General features: G+C 30.4%; 1 protein-coding gene across 1 annotated transcript; it reads right to left on the bottom strand.

The window, feature by feature from the left end:
* On the bottom strand, positions 3,175 to 8,937 carry LOC109347298 (xyloglucan glycosyltransferase 4-like). The gene is made up of 4 exons (XM_019587046.1): positions 8,027 to 8,937; positions 7,412 to 7,720; positions 6,474 to 6,878; positions 3,175 to 4,335 (listed from the first exon to the last, which is right to left on the bottom strand). The coding sequence occupies exons 1-4, from the start codon at positions 8,681 to 8,683 to the stop codon at positions 3,703 to 3,705; spliced, it is 2,004 nt and encodes a 667-aa protein (XP_019442591.1). The 5' UTR covers positions 8,684 to 8,937; the 3' UTR covers positions 3,175 to 3,702.

The following is a 13,904-nucleotide window of genomic DNA, read 5'->3' as shown; positions in this document are numbered from 1 at the left end:
TATTAATATATTTTATAAGAGTGTGTGATGGCACTAATGAATGGTATTATTACTAGTGCACGAGGCATGTCTTTCAGAATTTGAACAATCAAAGCTATTCCATAGAGAAGATGACATAGTTCATGACATATCTTCTGACTAGGTTTCACAATTTTATTGCTCAAATTAATGACACTATTTTTTATTGGTTTTTGTTAAGATATTGCCGAGGATAAAGTACTTCATGTGATTACTTAGAAAAATATTTAATTATTAAATTTTTAACTTAAAATAAGTATATATTCGTACTTCTAGCCGATCATTTTCTAAATAATATAAAAATGTATCTCAGATAGTTTAGGCTACCCAAAACGAGTGTGACTCCAAGTCATTATTGAATATGAGGTTAAGTTTAGATTATAGTTTAATTGTAGTGTGTTTATCCATTAAATATGTTACTTGTTGTGATTGATTAGAAAAATATATTTAAATTAAAATTTGATAATTAAATATTTTTCTAATCAATCACAACAAATGATATATAAAGGTGTGAAATAAATTATATTGAAGATATGTTATAAATAACCATGGTTGTCACTGTACTCGTGTCATTTAACCTTTTTTCTTTGTCTCCTTTTCACGTTAACTTTATGAAGAGTGAAACATTTCAACATTTCTCTAATGGTTTGCAGAGATAGCAATTATCACAGGTATGGAGAAGGACGATTGTGCCTGATCTGTAAATAAGTGAGTGAAATATTATACACAGTTAATACATTATTTATTATATAGTTGTATTATTTTTTAACGAGTCGATGATTGTTAAATGTTGAGAATGTTTGAAATATGTTATTATCTGAAATTTCACATTGTCTGACATCTAGAATAACAATATTATATAACCTCATGGGCAGGTGGGTCCATGGTGTGCTAGGTTTGTAATCCTTATTTTTTAATAATATATTGGTAGCCGCTCAGCGCCCACAGAACGTATACACAATTGGCCGAACTTTGTTACCAAATTCTCTGGTATTATTCTCTTATATTTATTCTATGCACTTTTAATGATTGGTTATGGTCAATGTTGTGCAACGATCACTTTCACTACATTAACATTATACATGAATGGTAGATGATATAATTATAGTGTATAAAATTCATAAACTTTCGGTGTATACATTTTTTTTTGTATTGGTTGCCTAACTTCTATGGTTGAGGAATATGGCATCAAGGGCAACTTATAGTGGGCAAAAGGGAGAAATAAAATTAATAAAAGGGGAATTTTTAAGCATTTGTGTTTGAGTTTTGTGTAGGTAAAAATAGCTGAAAAATTAGACTTTATTATATTATGCTTCTTCTTGAGTCCAAGTTGAAATATAGAGTTTTTGTTTTGTGGACAGCCATGGAAACATGAACCTTTATAATAGGTGGCATGTTAAATTAGTTGGTCTTTTCCTTGTGGGAATAAATATTTATTCTACCTAAAAATTCATTAATATAATTTGACCAACTTAAAGTTCATAAATCTTATAACTTTACTAAAAATGAAATATTGAGAAATATAACTAGCATACTAAGAAACCACTCCTGTCGGTTGCACTATTGTATTTTTTTTCCAACTAAACAAGAGCACTAAAACTTGTTAGCAAGAAGTAGAAATGATGAAGACCTTACCTTGTTCTTATAGAAGACTTCTTGCCGGGTCAAGGTTAAGTGAATTGTTTTATAATTGTTGGATAAAAAATTTTGGTTACCGATTACTGTTTTATACATCTTTTAGAAGTTGTGATGTCATTATACGACTTCAATGTAGAAGTCATTATTAGAAAAAACGACTTCAGGAAGTCGTTATCATAGAAAACAACTTTAAAAAATATTAAATTTCCCTATAGTCGTTTGGTAAAAGACAACTTAAGTATTAAGGGGTTCAACTCCTTCCTCCTTCATTTTGCACATTTTTAATTTTTTTTCTATTTCTCAAAAAATCATACTCTATGATCATAGTTATTAGTAAATTAAAAATATGTACTTTGAAGGAGGAAGAGCTCAAACCCACCTCCTTCTAGAAATTTCAACTACTACAATTTAGTATATGATATTAACCCAAATGAAAAATATGAAAAAATTAACCGGGAGGAAGTCAAACTCAAGTTCTCCTTAATAATTAAGTTGTTTTTACCAAATGAACTGCAATGCATTTTGTTATTTCATAAAGTCGTTTTCAAATAACAACTTTAAGTTTGAAGTTATTTCATGTGATAATGACTTCAACACAAAAGTCGTATCGGTAAAAAATGACATCATAAAAGGTTAGAAGTTGTTTTGGATGAAAACGACTTCAACGGCTTTAGAATCTGTCGCCTAGTGAACCTACTTCTGTACTATATTGAAGTTATCTTGTACCATACCAACTTTTATATGTAAGGGGTAACTAGTGACAAATTTAACGGCTCAAATTAACATCATTCCTATCCAACGGCTGTCCAAACAGTTCGCTTGGATGTGAAGTTGCAGTTTGCAAGTTAGTCACACCCTTCTTAGAGATGTTGTGAGCAAAGAAAAGAAAGCGTAAATTCTTTAAATCTTTCCTATAAAAGAAATCTTAGTTCACTTGATATAACAGGGACATAAAGTATGAGCCTAGAATACTATGCTAGTTAGTGAGCTCCATATATACACCTTATCCAAATTAGTATATAACAAAGTTGAACAAACTCTAGGCTTTGCCTAAGCAAATTCTGGGTTTTATACACATTTTCTCAATTATAAGTATTTTTCACAAGAGATAGCATATACATGAAACTAACCAATTATTCATGCTTGATTATGACTCTTAGGTTGCATCTACATTATGTAAAATCCATTGTTTGTTCAAATTTACAACTTCTTTTAATTCATTTTTTGTTGCATAATATCAAGTTTGATGAATATGGAACGCTTTTTAGAGTATAATATCTATGTATTATCATTGTAAAGATTTATACGCATTTAGTAAATCATTCACTACTCATCTTCATTGTTTTTTTGGAAGAGTCGATAACGATTAAAAATGGTGGATGATAGACTGATAATATATAAAACTCTTATATTATTAGTGTATATTTTTTATTTATTTCTAATCTTGTGGTTTATGAATCAATTGACAATAAATACAGTTATGTTTGAACAATATTTTCATAGTCCTAAAGCTTTCCATGAATGAAAATCCACAAAATCCAACTCTTAAATTTGAAGTCAACAACAAAATGAGACAAAAACAAAATAAAACACATTCTTTTGTCTATGGTTCCCCAATACTTTATACTTCTTATTCTTCACACTTCATGATTATACAATCAACTTTACACTATCCCTCATCCTTTTATCTTCAATGAACTTCATAGATCAGAATAAAATATCTCATCATACTATGAAATAATTTATTTTCTTAAATCCACTGAGTGTTTTACATGTGTCTTATTGTTCTTTTTATAATATATTTTAAAATGAAAATTTCTTGAACGAAGATAAATGAAACACATGTCAAATATTGAAGGGATTTAAGGAAATAAATTTCCTTCTGGCACGAGGAGATACTTTATTCTGAACAAAAGTATCGGTGTGAAAGAATAAGTAAACCAACTTGCATGGTTATTTTGTATGAGCATTCCCTATAGTTGAATTTTGAAGACATTCATTTGCATGGCACAATATGAGTCAAAATCAATTCACTTGTTCTAAGTTTTAACTCACTTGTTCACCAATTAAGTCCAAACCCATCACCAAAAATGATAATCCTTGAAATAACAAGAAATAGAAATGAAGACCATGTTCTGATAGAAGACTTCTTGCAGAGGCTGTAAGCAAAAGAAATGCAAGTGCAAGTTCTTTCCTATAGAGCTTATTCCTCTTCTTTTGAGGCTTTTTTGCTTCCTTAAGTTTGCATAATAGTTCCAAGCCGGATTCGGAGTGTCGTCGAAGGATTTTATCTTCATTTGAAGACTTTGATTCTCTTTCAGCATAGGCTAATAAATCTGATTCAGAAGATCTACCTGTTTTCTTTGTTACAACCCATTCATAAGCACTTCCTAGCTGAAATAGTCCTGAAACCATGGCATTGAACTTTGTGACCGACATTGTGTTCTCGAAAAGGAGATATGGAACGAGAAAAGGGACGGATTTTGGAGATGGAAGAATGTTCAAGAATGACATGACAATAGGGATATAGCATATTACCCAAAGGGGTAGTTCAGATTCAGGTATGAACATAGTGAAGGGTAAGATGACACAGAACAAGGTGAATGAGTAGAAGGGAAGTATAAGTTTCCTTAATAGGAAGAACAAGAATATCAGATTAGCTTTCTTCCAAGTTGATATCTGCACACAAACAAAACCGAAATAAGACAATTTAGAAAGCATGAACTATTTTATCCGTATTCTTCGTCATGATTAAAAATGATTGTTAAGTAAGGGTGCATTTGAAAGAGCTTAATTGGACTTATGAGAGTAGTCTCGTGTAAGCTCTTTTTAGCTTGTTTTGAAAAATCTTATTGGATAAGCACTTAATTAAGTTGTTTGTCTAGACATGTCGTAAATCCGAGTTGTAGGAACCACTAGTCCATCCTATGGTTAAAATGCTACAAGGAATATATGCATATCATACAACTTTTGAACCTATATCCTAATCATTCTAGCAAAGAAACTCAAACTTCAAACATAAGTTAAAAGAGAAGTGAAAGTTAAAAGACCTTGGAAGTTAATATAGCAGGAAGACATAGCCGAAAAAGCTGCATTGGACCGGAATGCCATCTATGTTGTTGTTTCTTATAAGCTTCATAAGACTCAGGTAATTCACAAAGAACTTTGACATCATTAAGGTAAATAAACTTCCATCCATTCAAATGAGCTCTAACTGCTATATCCATGTCTTCAACTGTAGTTCTCTCTAACCAACCACCGGATTCTTCCAAAGCCTTTATTCTCCAAACACCGGCTGTTCCGTTGAATCCGAAGAAGTTTAAGAAATGACCATTAACTTGTTGCTCTACTTCAAAGTGAAAGCATAGGTTGATGTTCTGAAGCCTTGTAAGTAAATTTTCATCCTTGTTCACAAAGGACCATCTTGCTTGAACTAGACCCAAGTCTGGTTTTCCCTGTAAAGAAAAGTCACATAATCTTTAGAGATAGTTTTTTGAACACATAAAAATAGGGCGGCTCAATGCACGAGACTCTCAGTAAGGTCTGAGGAGGGTATATGTATGCAGACTTAGACTTAACCCCGAAAGTGGATAGGCTAGAGAGACTATTTGCAGGATTTGAACCTGTGACCTCATTCACTAAGCAAAAACTTTACAGTAGCACTAAACTCAACCTGTTTTAAACCTATATCCCACTTAGCTTCTTGTTTTGAACATATACAAGGAAAATATATCACCTTTACGATAGCGTTTTGGTAGACATGTCAGACCAGGACATAACAAAACATATGGATTGAATATGGTCGAATCATGCTATGCAAATTCCTTTGGTTTGGTTGAATCTTGACAAATGAAATTTGCATAACAAGATTCCATGACAAGCATGAATGAAAATAACATAATAGAACATTATGTTCTGTTGTGTTCCATCCTATGCTATCATCCACACACCAAAACTACCTAAATTACCTTATGATAGTAGTACCTACCTTGAAATGTGGAACAGTTAGTTTGAGAAAATCAGGGTTAGGCTGAAAATCTGCATCAAATATTGTCACAAACTCATAGTCTTTGACATAGTCACATGACATGGCTGATTTAAGATTTCCAGCTTTGTAACCAGTTCTGATCAATCTATGTCTGTAGATAATGTTGACACCTTTCTCTTTCCAAGCCGAAACCTCATCGTTGATGAGATTCTGCAAATTGCTATCATCTGAATCATCTAGGACTTGAATTAATATTCTATCTTTTGGCCAATCTAGTTGACTAGCAGCTCCAATGGATTGAGCATAAACCTTCAATTAAACAAGAACAGATTTTCATGTTTCGGCCTAGTAAAATCGGAAACTCGTGTCTAAATTAAGCTGCCAATCATAACAATGACAACAACATGGGTCAAACAATGCCATAATGCTATATCGTAAATCATGTGAATGGATAAAACATTTACGTCTAAATCTTTCTTAATGGTTTCTCCTATAAACAAGCAATCATACGACTAATTCGAACCGAATAACCAATTATGAAGTACTATAATAACCAATACACAAAAGTAGTTAGCAAGATTTTATTACCATATATTGCAGTACTATTTATGTTACCTCTATTTCATTGCACATTGGAATCTGAACAAGGACCATAGGAAAGGTTGAAGGATCTTCAACATCATAAGCATCTGCTTCAATGGATGGCTTCAACTTCTTAAACTTGATCCAAAAACAACCGAGACAAAGCACGAGCCGATCCAACGATTGAATCAAGAAAAGAACAATGCAATTCAAACATAAGTTAAAAGAGAAGTGAAAGTTAAAAGACCTTGGAAGTTAATATAGCAGGAAGACATAGCCGAAAAAGCTGCATTGGACCGGAATGCCATCTATGTTGTTGTTTCTTATAAGCTTCATAAGACTCAGGTAATTCACAAAGAACTTTGACATCATTAAGGTAAATAAACTTCCATCCATTCAAATGAGCTCTAACTGCTATATCCATGTCTTCAACTGTAGTTCTCTCTAACCAACCACCGGATTCTTCCAAAGCCTTTATTCTCCAAACACCGGCTGTTCCGTTGAATCCGAAGAAGTTTAAGAAATGACCATTAACTTGTTGCTCTACTTCAAAGTGAAAGCATAGGTTGATGTTCTGAAGCCTTGTAAGTAAATTTTCATCCTTGTTCACAAAGGACCATCTTGCTTGAACTAGACCCAAGTCTGGTTTTCCCTGTAAAGAAAAGTCACATAATCTTTAGAGATAGTTTTTTGAACACATAAAAATAGGGCGGCTCAATGCACGAGACTCTCAGTAAGGTCTGAGGAGGGTATATGTATGCAGACTTAGACTTAACCCCGAAAGTGGATAGGCTAGAGAGACTATTTGCAGGATTTGAACCTGTGACCTCATTCACTAAGCAAAAACTTTACAGTAGCACTAAACTCAACCTGTTTTAAACCTATATCCCACTTAGCTTCTTGTTTTGAACATATACAAGGAAAATATATCACCTTTACGATAGCGTTTTGGTAGACATGTCAGACCAGGACATAACAAAACATATGGATTGAATATGGTCGAATCATGCTATGCAAATTCCTTTGGTTTGGTTGAATCTTGACAAATGAAATTTGCATAACAAGATTCCATGACAAGCATGAATGAAAATAACATAATAGAACATTATGTTCTGTTGTGTTCCATCCTATGCTATCATCCACACACCAAAACTACCTAAATTACCTTATGATAGTAGTACCTACCTTGAAATGTGGAACAGTTAGTTTGAGAAAATCAGGGTTAGGCTGAAAATCTGCATCAAATATTGTCACAAACTCATAGTCTTTGACATAGTCACATGACATGGCTGATTTAAGATTTCCAGCTTTGTAACCAGTTCTGATCAATCTATGTCTGTAGATAATGTTGACACCTTTCTCTTTCCAAGCCGAAACCTCATCGTTGATGAGATTCTGCAAATTGCTATCATCTGAATCATCTAGGACTTGAATTAATATTCTATCTTTTGGCCAATCTAGTTGACTAGCAGCTCCAATGGATTGAGCATAAACCTTCAATTAAACAAGAACAGATTTTCATGTTTCGGCCTAGTAAAATCGGAAACTCGTGTCTAAATTAAGCTGCCAATCATAACAATGACAACAACATGGGTCAAACAATGCCATAATGCTATATCGTAAATCATGTGAATGGATAAAACATTTACGTCTAAATCTTTCTTAATGGTTTCTCCTATAAACAAGCAATCATACGACTAATTCGAACCGAATAACCAATTATGAAGTACTATAATAACCAATACACAAAAGTAGTTAGCAAGATTTTATTACCATATATTGCAGTACTATTTATGTTACCTCTATTTCATTGCACATTGGAATCTGAACAAGGACCATAGGAAAGGTTGAAGGATCTTCAACATCATAAGCATCTGCTTCAATGGATGGCTTCAACTTCTTAAACTTGATCCAAAAACAACCGAGACAAAGCACGAGCCGATCCAACGATTGAATCAAGAAAAGAACAATGCAAAACTTTGAAACCAACAACACAAAAGGAGCAACATAATCTTCCCTGAAAGAAAGCCATGCCATATAGGACCATTGAAGAAGACCCTGAACCTCAAATGGTTGAATCATCATCATGTTATGCAAATTCCATTTTTTGAAATGAGCAATGATTTCAATAACCAAAGCACCAATTGAAAGAGCAAGGAAGATTTTGATGATCCTATACAACTTCCCTCTATACTTAGGATCCTCGTCACTTGTGTTAGATAATGAGATTCTTTTCTTGACCAAAACAAAGGTTGCTTTGAACCCTGTGGTCAACCATGACAAACATGTCAAAACTTTGTGGAGTTTAAGGAGCAGAAACCACCTAAACTGTTTTGGATTTGTAGCTTTTTGTTTCTTCTCTAGAAACATTTGAGAATCTGAATCATGAACTTGTAACAAAGTGAAATCATTATTAGTTTTCTCAGTTGCTACAAGAACTGAACTAGGTGGTGCCATCTCTCTTTTTTTCCACTCTAACAATTCAATTCAAGTTCACAAGGAAGAAAAGATAAGATTTTTGAAAATGGGTTTGTTTCACTAATGACAATTATTGAATATTTTTGCTTAACATCATCAATGTATGAATCAGAAGAAACACAAACTCAAAAGGGTCATTCCAATATGTGAATTTTATGAAATGTTTCAAATCTGAAATAAAACCAGAACCCAAGAATTCAGAAACAATTATGAGAATGAGTTTAGCCAAACTAGTTTTAGATAGAAAGAGAAAGAGAAAAACTTTGACTAGCTTAAAACAAGGTACTAAATATTAATAGTGCTTAATGTTATGAACAAACTTAAAAATATAATTTTTTTTACAAGGGGTGAAGCAAATTATAAACCACATTAATCTTTATGTATTGTTAAGATTATGACCCTTATTTTTATATATTAATAAACATATTGGGTCTACTCAAGTAAAGAAACAGCCTAGCATGTTGCCATTTTTTACAAAACACATAAGCAAATCCATCATAAAATGTTACACATGCATTCCATAATAACATTATCGGGAGCATTTCTTCTATCCCACAAATAGTACAATTTCATGTGCCACTTCTTGTAGTTGGTAAAAAAAACACTTAATTATTAAAATTTTAACCAAACATAATAAGTGGTATATGAAGTGATACACATCTTGGTACAGTCGATGTACGTGATCCACTATGAGCATGACGGGAGCACATCTTCTGTACTACAATGAGTGTCAGAAAAATACCTAAAAATTAATTTTAAATTAAATATATTTTTCAAACAATCACAAGGTGATACATGAAGTAACACTTATTATGGACAGCAGATGTGCACCCCAACATGACAAGTAGATACAGCTAAAGTGCAGATCATAGATCACCCCTACAAAGAAAAAATGCAACTTGTCTGCTATGTGCAAAGGAATCACCATAGAAATTTCGTTTCTTCTTTCTCTCTCTTTCCTCCTATGTCATTATCTTATATGTTTCTGCAGAATATTTGGTTCTGTAGTGAAAAGGGTAATTTTTGATTTTGTGTCAGTGCATAAAGAGTTGTATATTAAACATTTTTTTCATTGATTTCTGTTCTGCATTCAATGAGTGCACGTGGTGTTGCATTTATTTCATTCATCAATAATGAGCATAATGTTTTTCTTTGTTTTTTTTTTAAATTAGTTAAAATGTTAAATGCACACTATGGTAAATTGGTCAAATTTAAAATATCAATTTGTTTTAGTCTAGGATCTTGTTCTAAAAATAAAAAATCTTAAATAATTGTATATTATGTCCATTATTAAGTATTCAATATTAGATATATTGTGAACAAAAATCAATTTATTAATTGTGAAAAATGGAAGAAAATATTATATAACTCAACTCCATTCAAAAACACAATTTCTCTATTTGTAGCAGTATTTGTATATAATGAATAAACTATGCATTATATTATAATAATACTCCATTGTTTTCTTTGACATTTTAAGTAAGAATATAAATAAGTTAGACTTTAACTAAAAATAGAATGAGTATACATAAGGTTGATATATTTTAAAAAAGTTTAAATTTTAATTTTAATTTATTTAAAAGTCAGAAGTAACATTTTTACATATTTAAATGTCTATTATTTTGATGACTATTATAAGTCCTTTTCCCTTATAGTTCTTTGATCAATCTTTAAGTAATATAATAACTTGTTTATGTGCCTAATATATTCTCCTTTGCCTTCCCTTTCTATTTAACTTGTTTTGGTACTATTAACAGTATTTTTCTACTTTTTTTTTAGTAATGAACTAATCTCTTTCAGGGTTTGTAGCAGTCTCTCAATAAGTGTCGCTCATAAAAATTAAACACTCGACTATAGAGATCCAATAAGATCTTGTACCACTAGACCAACGTCTTGTTATATATGTCTAATTAAAAAATAAATAGTCATATGAAAATCTTACTATATCTTTTTGATTGGTAACTTTATAAATATAATACATTGGAGAGTAGGCCCATAAGATATTTTCTGGATATGGTTTGGGATCACAGGGTGTGTCGGTGGGATTAATCTATAGGCTGTGTTCAATATGGCCAAAAAGATGGATCATATTTAAGTTAAAAGTTTGTAGGATTTAAGAATAAATGTTAATTACTTTTCTATTAAAAATGACTTTGCTATGTGTAATTTTTTGTACCAATAATGATATCTTCTTACTTTTTAGATGAGGAATTAATCTTTTTTAGGGTCTCATGAATTAAATTATTGACTTTATGATCATTCTGAGGATCTAACGGGTCTTATACATTATATCAACGTTTTCTTGGTTTTCACAATGTATATTGTTGTACAGGGAAGAAATTTAGGTTCAATTTCTTAATTACTAGGTAGTTGGCTTAATCATTGGATACATATATTTTCGACATTATTATATTTTCAAATTAATAGCTATTATTTATACGAGAAAAATCTATAAAATTATTATATAATTCATCAAATTTATTCGTTTTATATGTACAAAAATGTTATTTTAATAACCAAAAACTAATAACTTTTAGTTAGGGCATAATATATTCCAGGAAGTTGAGTATGAGAAAAATACGAGTCCTAATTTATTAAGAGAAAAAATATAGATTGATATACATGAATTTTATACATTATCATTATATTATTCATTATTCACATTTAATTGTCATTAACTCTTTAAATAAATTAATCTAAATAAACGATTAATAATATAGTGATTATATATAAATCTTTATACTAAAAATACATATATTTTACATTTGTTACATTTAAATTAGGTAAAGTTTTTATGAGGATGGGGAAATTGTATAGCTAATGAATCCCTACAATTATGTCACAAAACTATGTCATGATAACTCAAACTTTTTGGAGATTATATAAAACTTTATCATATATCAATTTATAAATTTTAATTTTGACGAGACCTAAAGTTTTAGCTATGTTATCTTTGTTATCATGTTTAACAAATAAATCGAAAATAAAACTTTAAAAATGTAATGAAACCATTATATTATTTTAAAATATATCTTTTACAATCATGGGTGCTTGATGTTGTACTTGTTACATCAACTCAGAGTCGGGTAGGCTTTTAATTATCATTTGATATGTAGATAATTTTTATGATTTGAGTGTAGGGATAAAATATAAAAAAATAAGTCAGGATAAAAATAGTTTAATTTGTTGATTGATAAGTATTATTACATGTGTTATTCATCCACGTATACATGTTTGATTTCTTTTAAGTAAAATTTCGGGTTTGAATCTTGTAAATGGAAAAATACATACTGTGAGAGTTAATCTTATATACTTGTAAATATTTCTAGCTCAGACAAAATTGTTTATAATGCAAGGATACAATGGGAAACAAACAACAAAAAATGTATTATTCATCCACCTTATTCTATACTTTTATACAATGCTAAGCATGGAATAAAAAGGTCTAGCCAAAATAAAAACTCTTAGGTCAATATCAACTTTAAGTCAATAGTATTTTCCGTAAATCACGGTTCAAAATTTGTTTTTAAATTCATCTTCATTTTAGTATCGATTCTTTGGTGTCATTTTATACTTTAATGTTATTATAAAATATACACCCTTGTATCTTCATAAAAAATGCTCCTGAGAAATAAATGTTATGTGGGTTTGTTAATGAGTTATTAGTATTAGTATCACACTCATCATTAATAAAGGAAAATTTGTTTTTTTATACTACCAATGATATTATATCATCTTTTGGTAAGGAACTATTTTCTTTTGGGATGTTGGCTGTCCCTCCCAGTAAATATCGGTCAAGAATTGAATATTTGATCTTTTAGTTATCTTGTCGATCTGGTGAGACCTTATACCACTAATTCAACGAGGTGTACACAATCTTTTAAAGGTACTAATAAAAGTTATGACTACATGATAAGATTTTAATAAAAATTAAATCAGTTGTCTTTTTTATTTTTAAATTTTAAAAGTTAAACAAATATTGAACAATAAGATGGTGTTCAACCGATTGGTTTTTAATGGTTCATAATGGTCTTAATGTACCTTATGATCAAAACTGAACAATACAATATAATTTTTCCAAAATTAGTCATGTAATCATGCTTGCAAAATACTTGATAAAAGACCAGGAAAAGTTGTGATCTTAAAAATATAAAGAAATGTGTTTAAACATTTAATTATGTTGTTTGTCATTTTCCTTAAGGAGCCTTTGTATTGAATTTGGTATGGTATTTTTTTGGGTACTACTAATGGTATATGTATACCTTAAGGGTAAGAAATTAATCTATTCTTGTAGCTTGCAGTTGTTCTTCTAAATAAGTGTTGCTCTCATGAATCGAATCATTAACCTAATGCGGTATTTGCGTTAACAATTCTATTTTTTTTGTTGCTCAATGTTAAGGATAAATTAAATTAAATAGCAAGTTGAATTTAAAGGAACCAAATTAGAGAGGGCTAGTCACACAAAATGATAACATCTCTCTCAAATAAAATTAGGGTTTGTATGGGTTGAGTTGAATGAATTGAATATTTTGCTAAATAACTCCAAGTAAATAAACTTAGACAAGTTTCTTTAGTTCAAGTTTTTAGATAAAAAATGTTAAAGTCCAAACCAATTGTGATTTGCATTGGATTGGATGGACTATGATTTTGAAGTGTAAAATTGCACACAAAAATAAATGGAAGAAAATATGTTGTTATTCAATTATTTCAATTCAATCGAGTTTGGTTCCTTTTTAGTACTAAATCAACCTATCAATTCAATCGAGGTTGATTCCTCTTTAATACTAAAAAAAAAGAGGAAAAGATATTTCTTGATTTCTAAATTTTTTATATTAAAAAATAATTTAAAATTATATTCCAAGAATAAGCCTTTTACATGTGTCAGAGTTTCATTTGATACTGGACAATCAAATACTAAAAAAGATGCAGATAATTTGTCTTAAACCTTATCCCAGTCCTATCAACTTTGAATAAATAATATAAAAATGTAACATTTTGTATTTAAATTTTTTCTATTTATTTATGTGGAGAGAGCTCCATTACTTGAATATTAATGTCATATTCAATATATTTAATTACTCGAGGAGGGAAATAAAACAGGCCTTTAAAATGAACACTCTTCATTCTTAAAAAACTTATATAATTATATTGGACCTTGACAATTTTAAACGAATGTCAAATTGAATCTTATAATTTGACA

This window comes from Lupinus angustifolius, chromosome LG05, assembly GCF_001865875.1.
Source record: "Lupinus angustifolius cultivar Tanjil chromosome LG05, LupAngTanjil_v1.0, whole genome shotgun sequence".
NCBI lineage: Eukaryota > Viridiplantae > Streptophyta > Magnoliopsida > Fabales > Fabaceae > Lupinus > Lupinus angustifolius.
The sequence above is the reverse complement of the archived record's forward strand: the minus strand, read 5'-3'. Positions and strand labels throughout refer to the sequence as shown.

Bases quoted from the DNA above. Each gene is read 5' to 3' on its own strand.
- LOC109347298 (XM_019587046.1), bottom strand. From the start codon at position 8,683: ATGGCACCACCTAGTTCAGTTCTTGTAGCAACTGAGAAAACTAATAAT. The intron at 7,721-8,026 runs GTAACATAAATA...GTTTAATTGAAG, and splicing joins CAATGTGCAATGAAATAGAG to GTTTATGCTCAATCCATTGG. The intron at 4,336-6,473 runs GTCTTTTAACTT...GTTTGTGTGCAG, and splicing joins CTGCTATATTAACTTCCAAG to ATATCAACTTGGAAGAAAGC.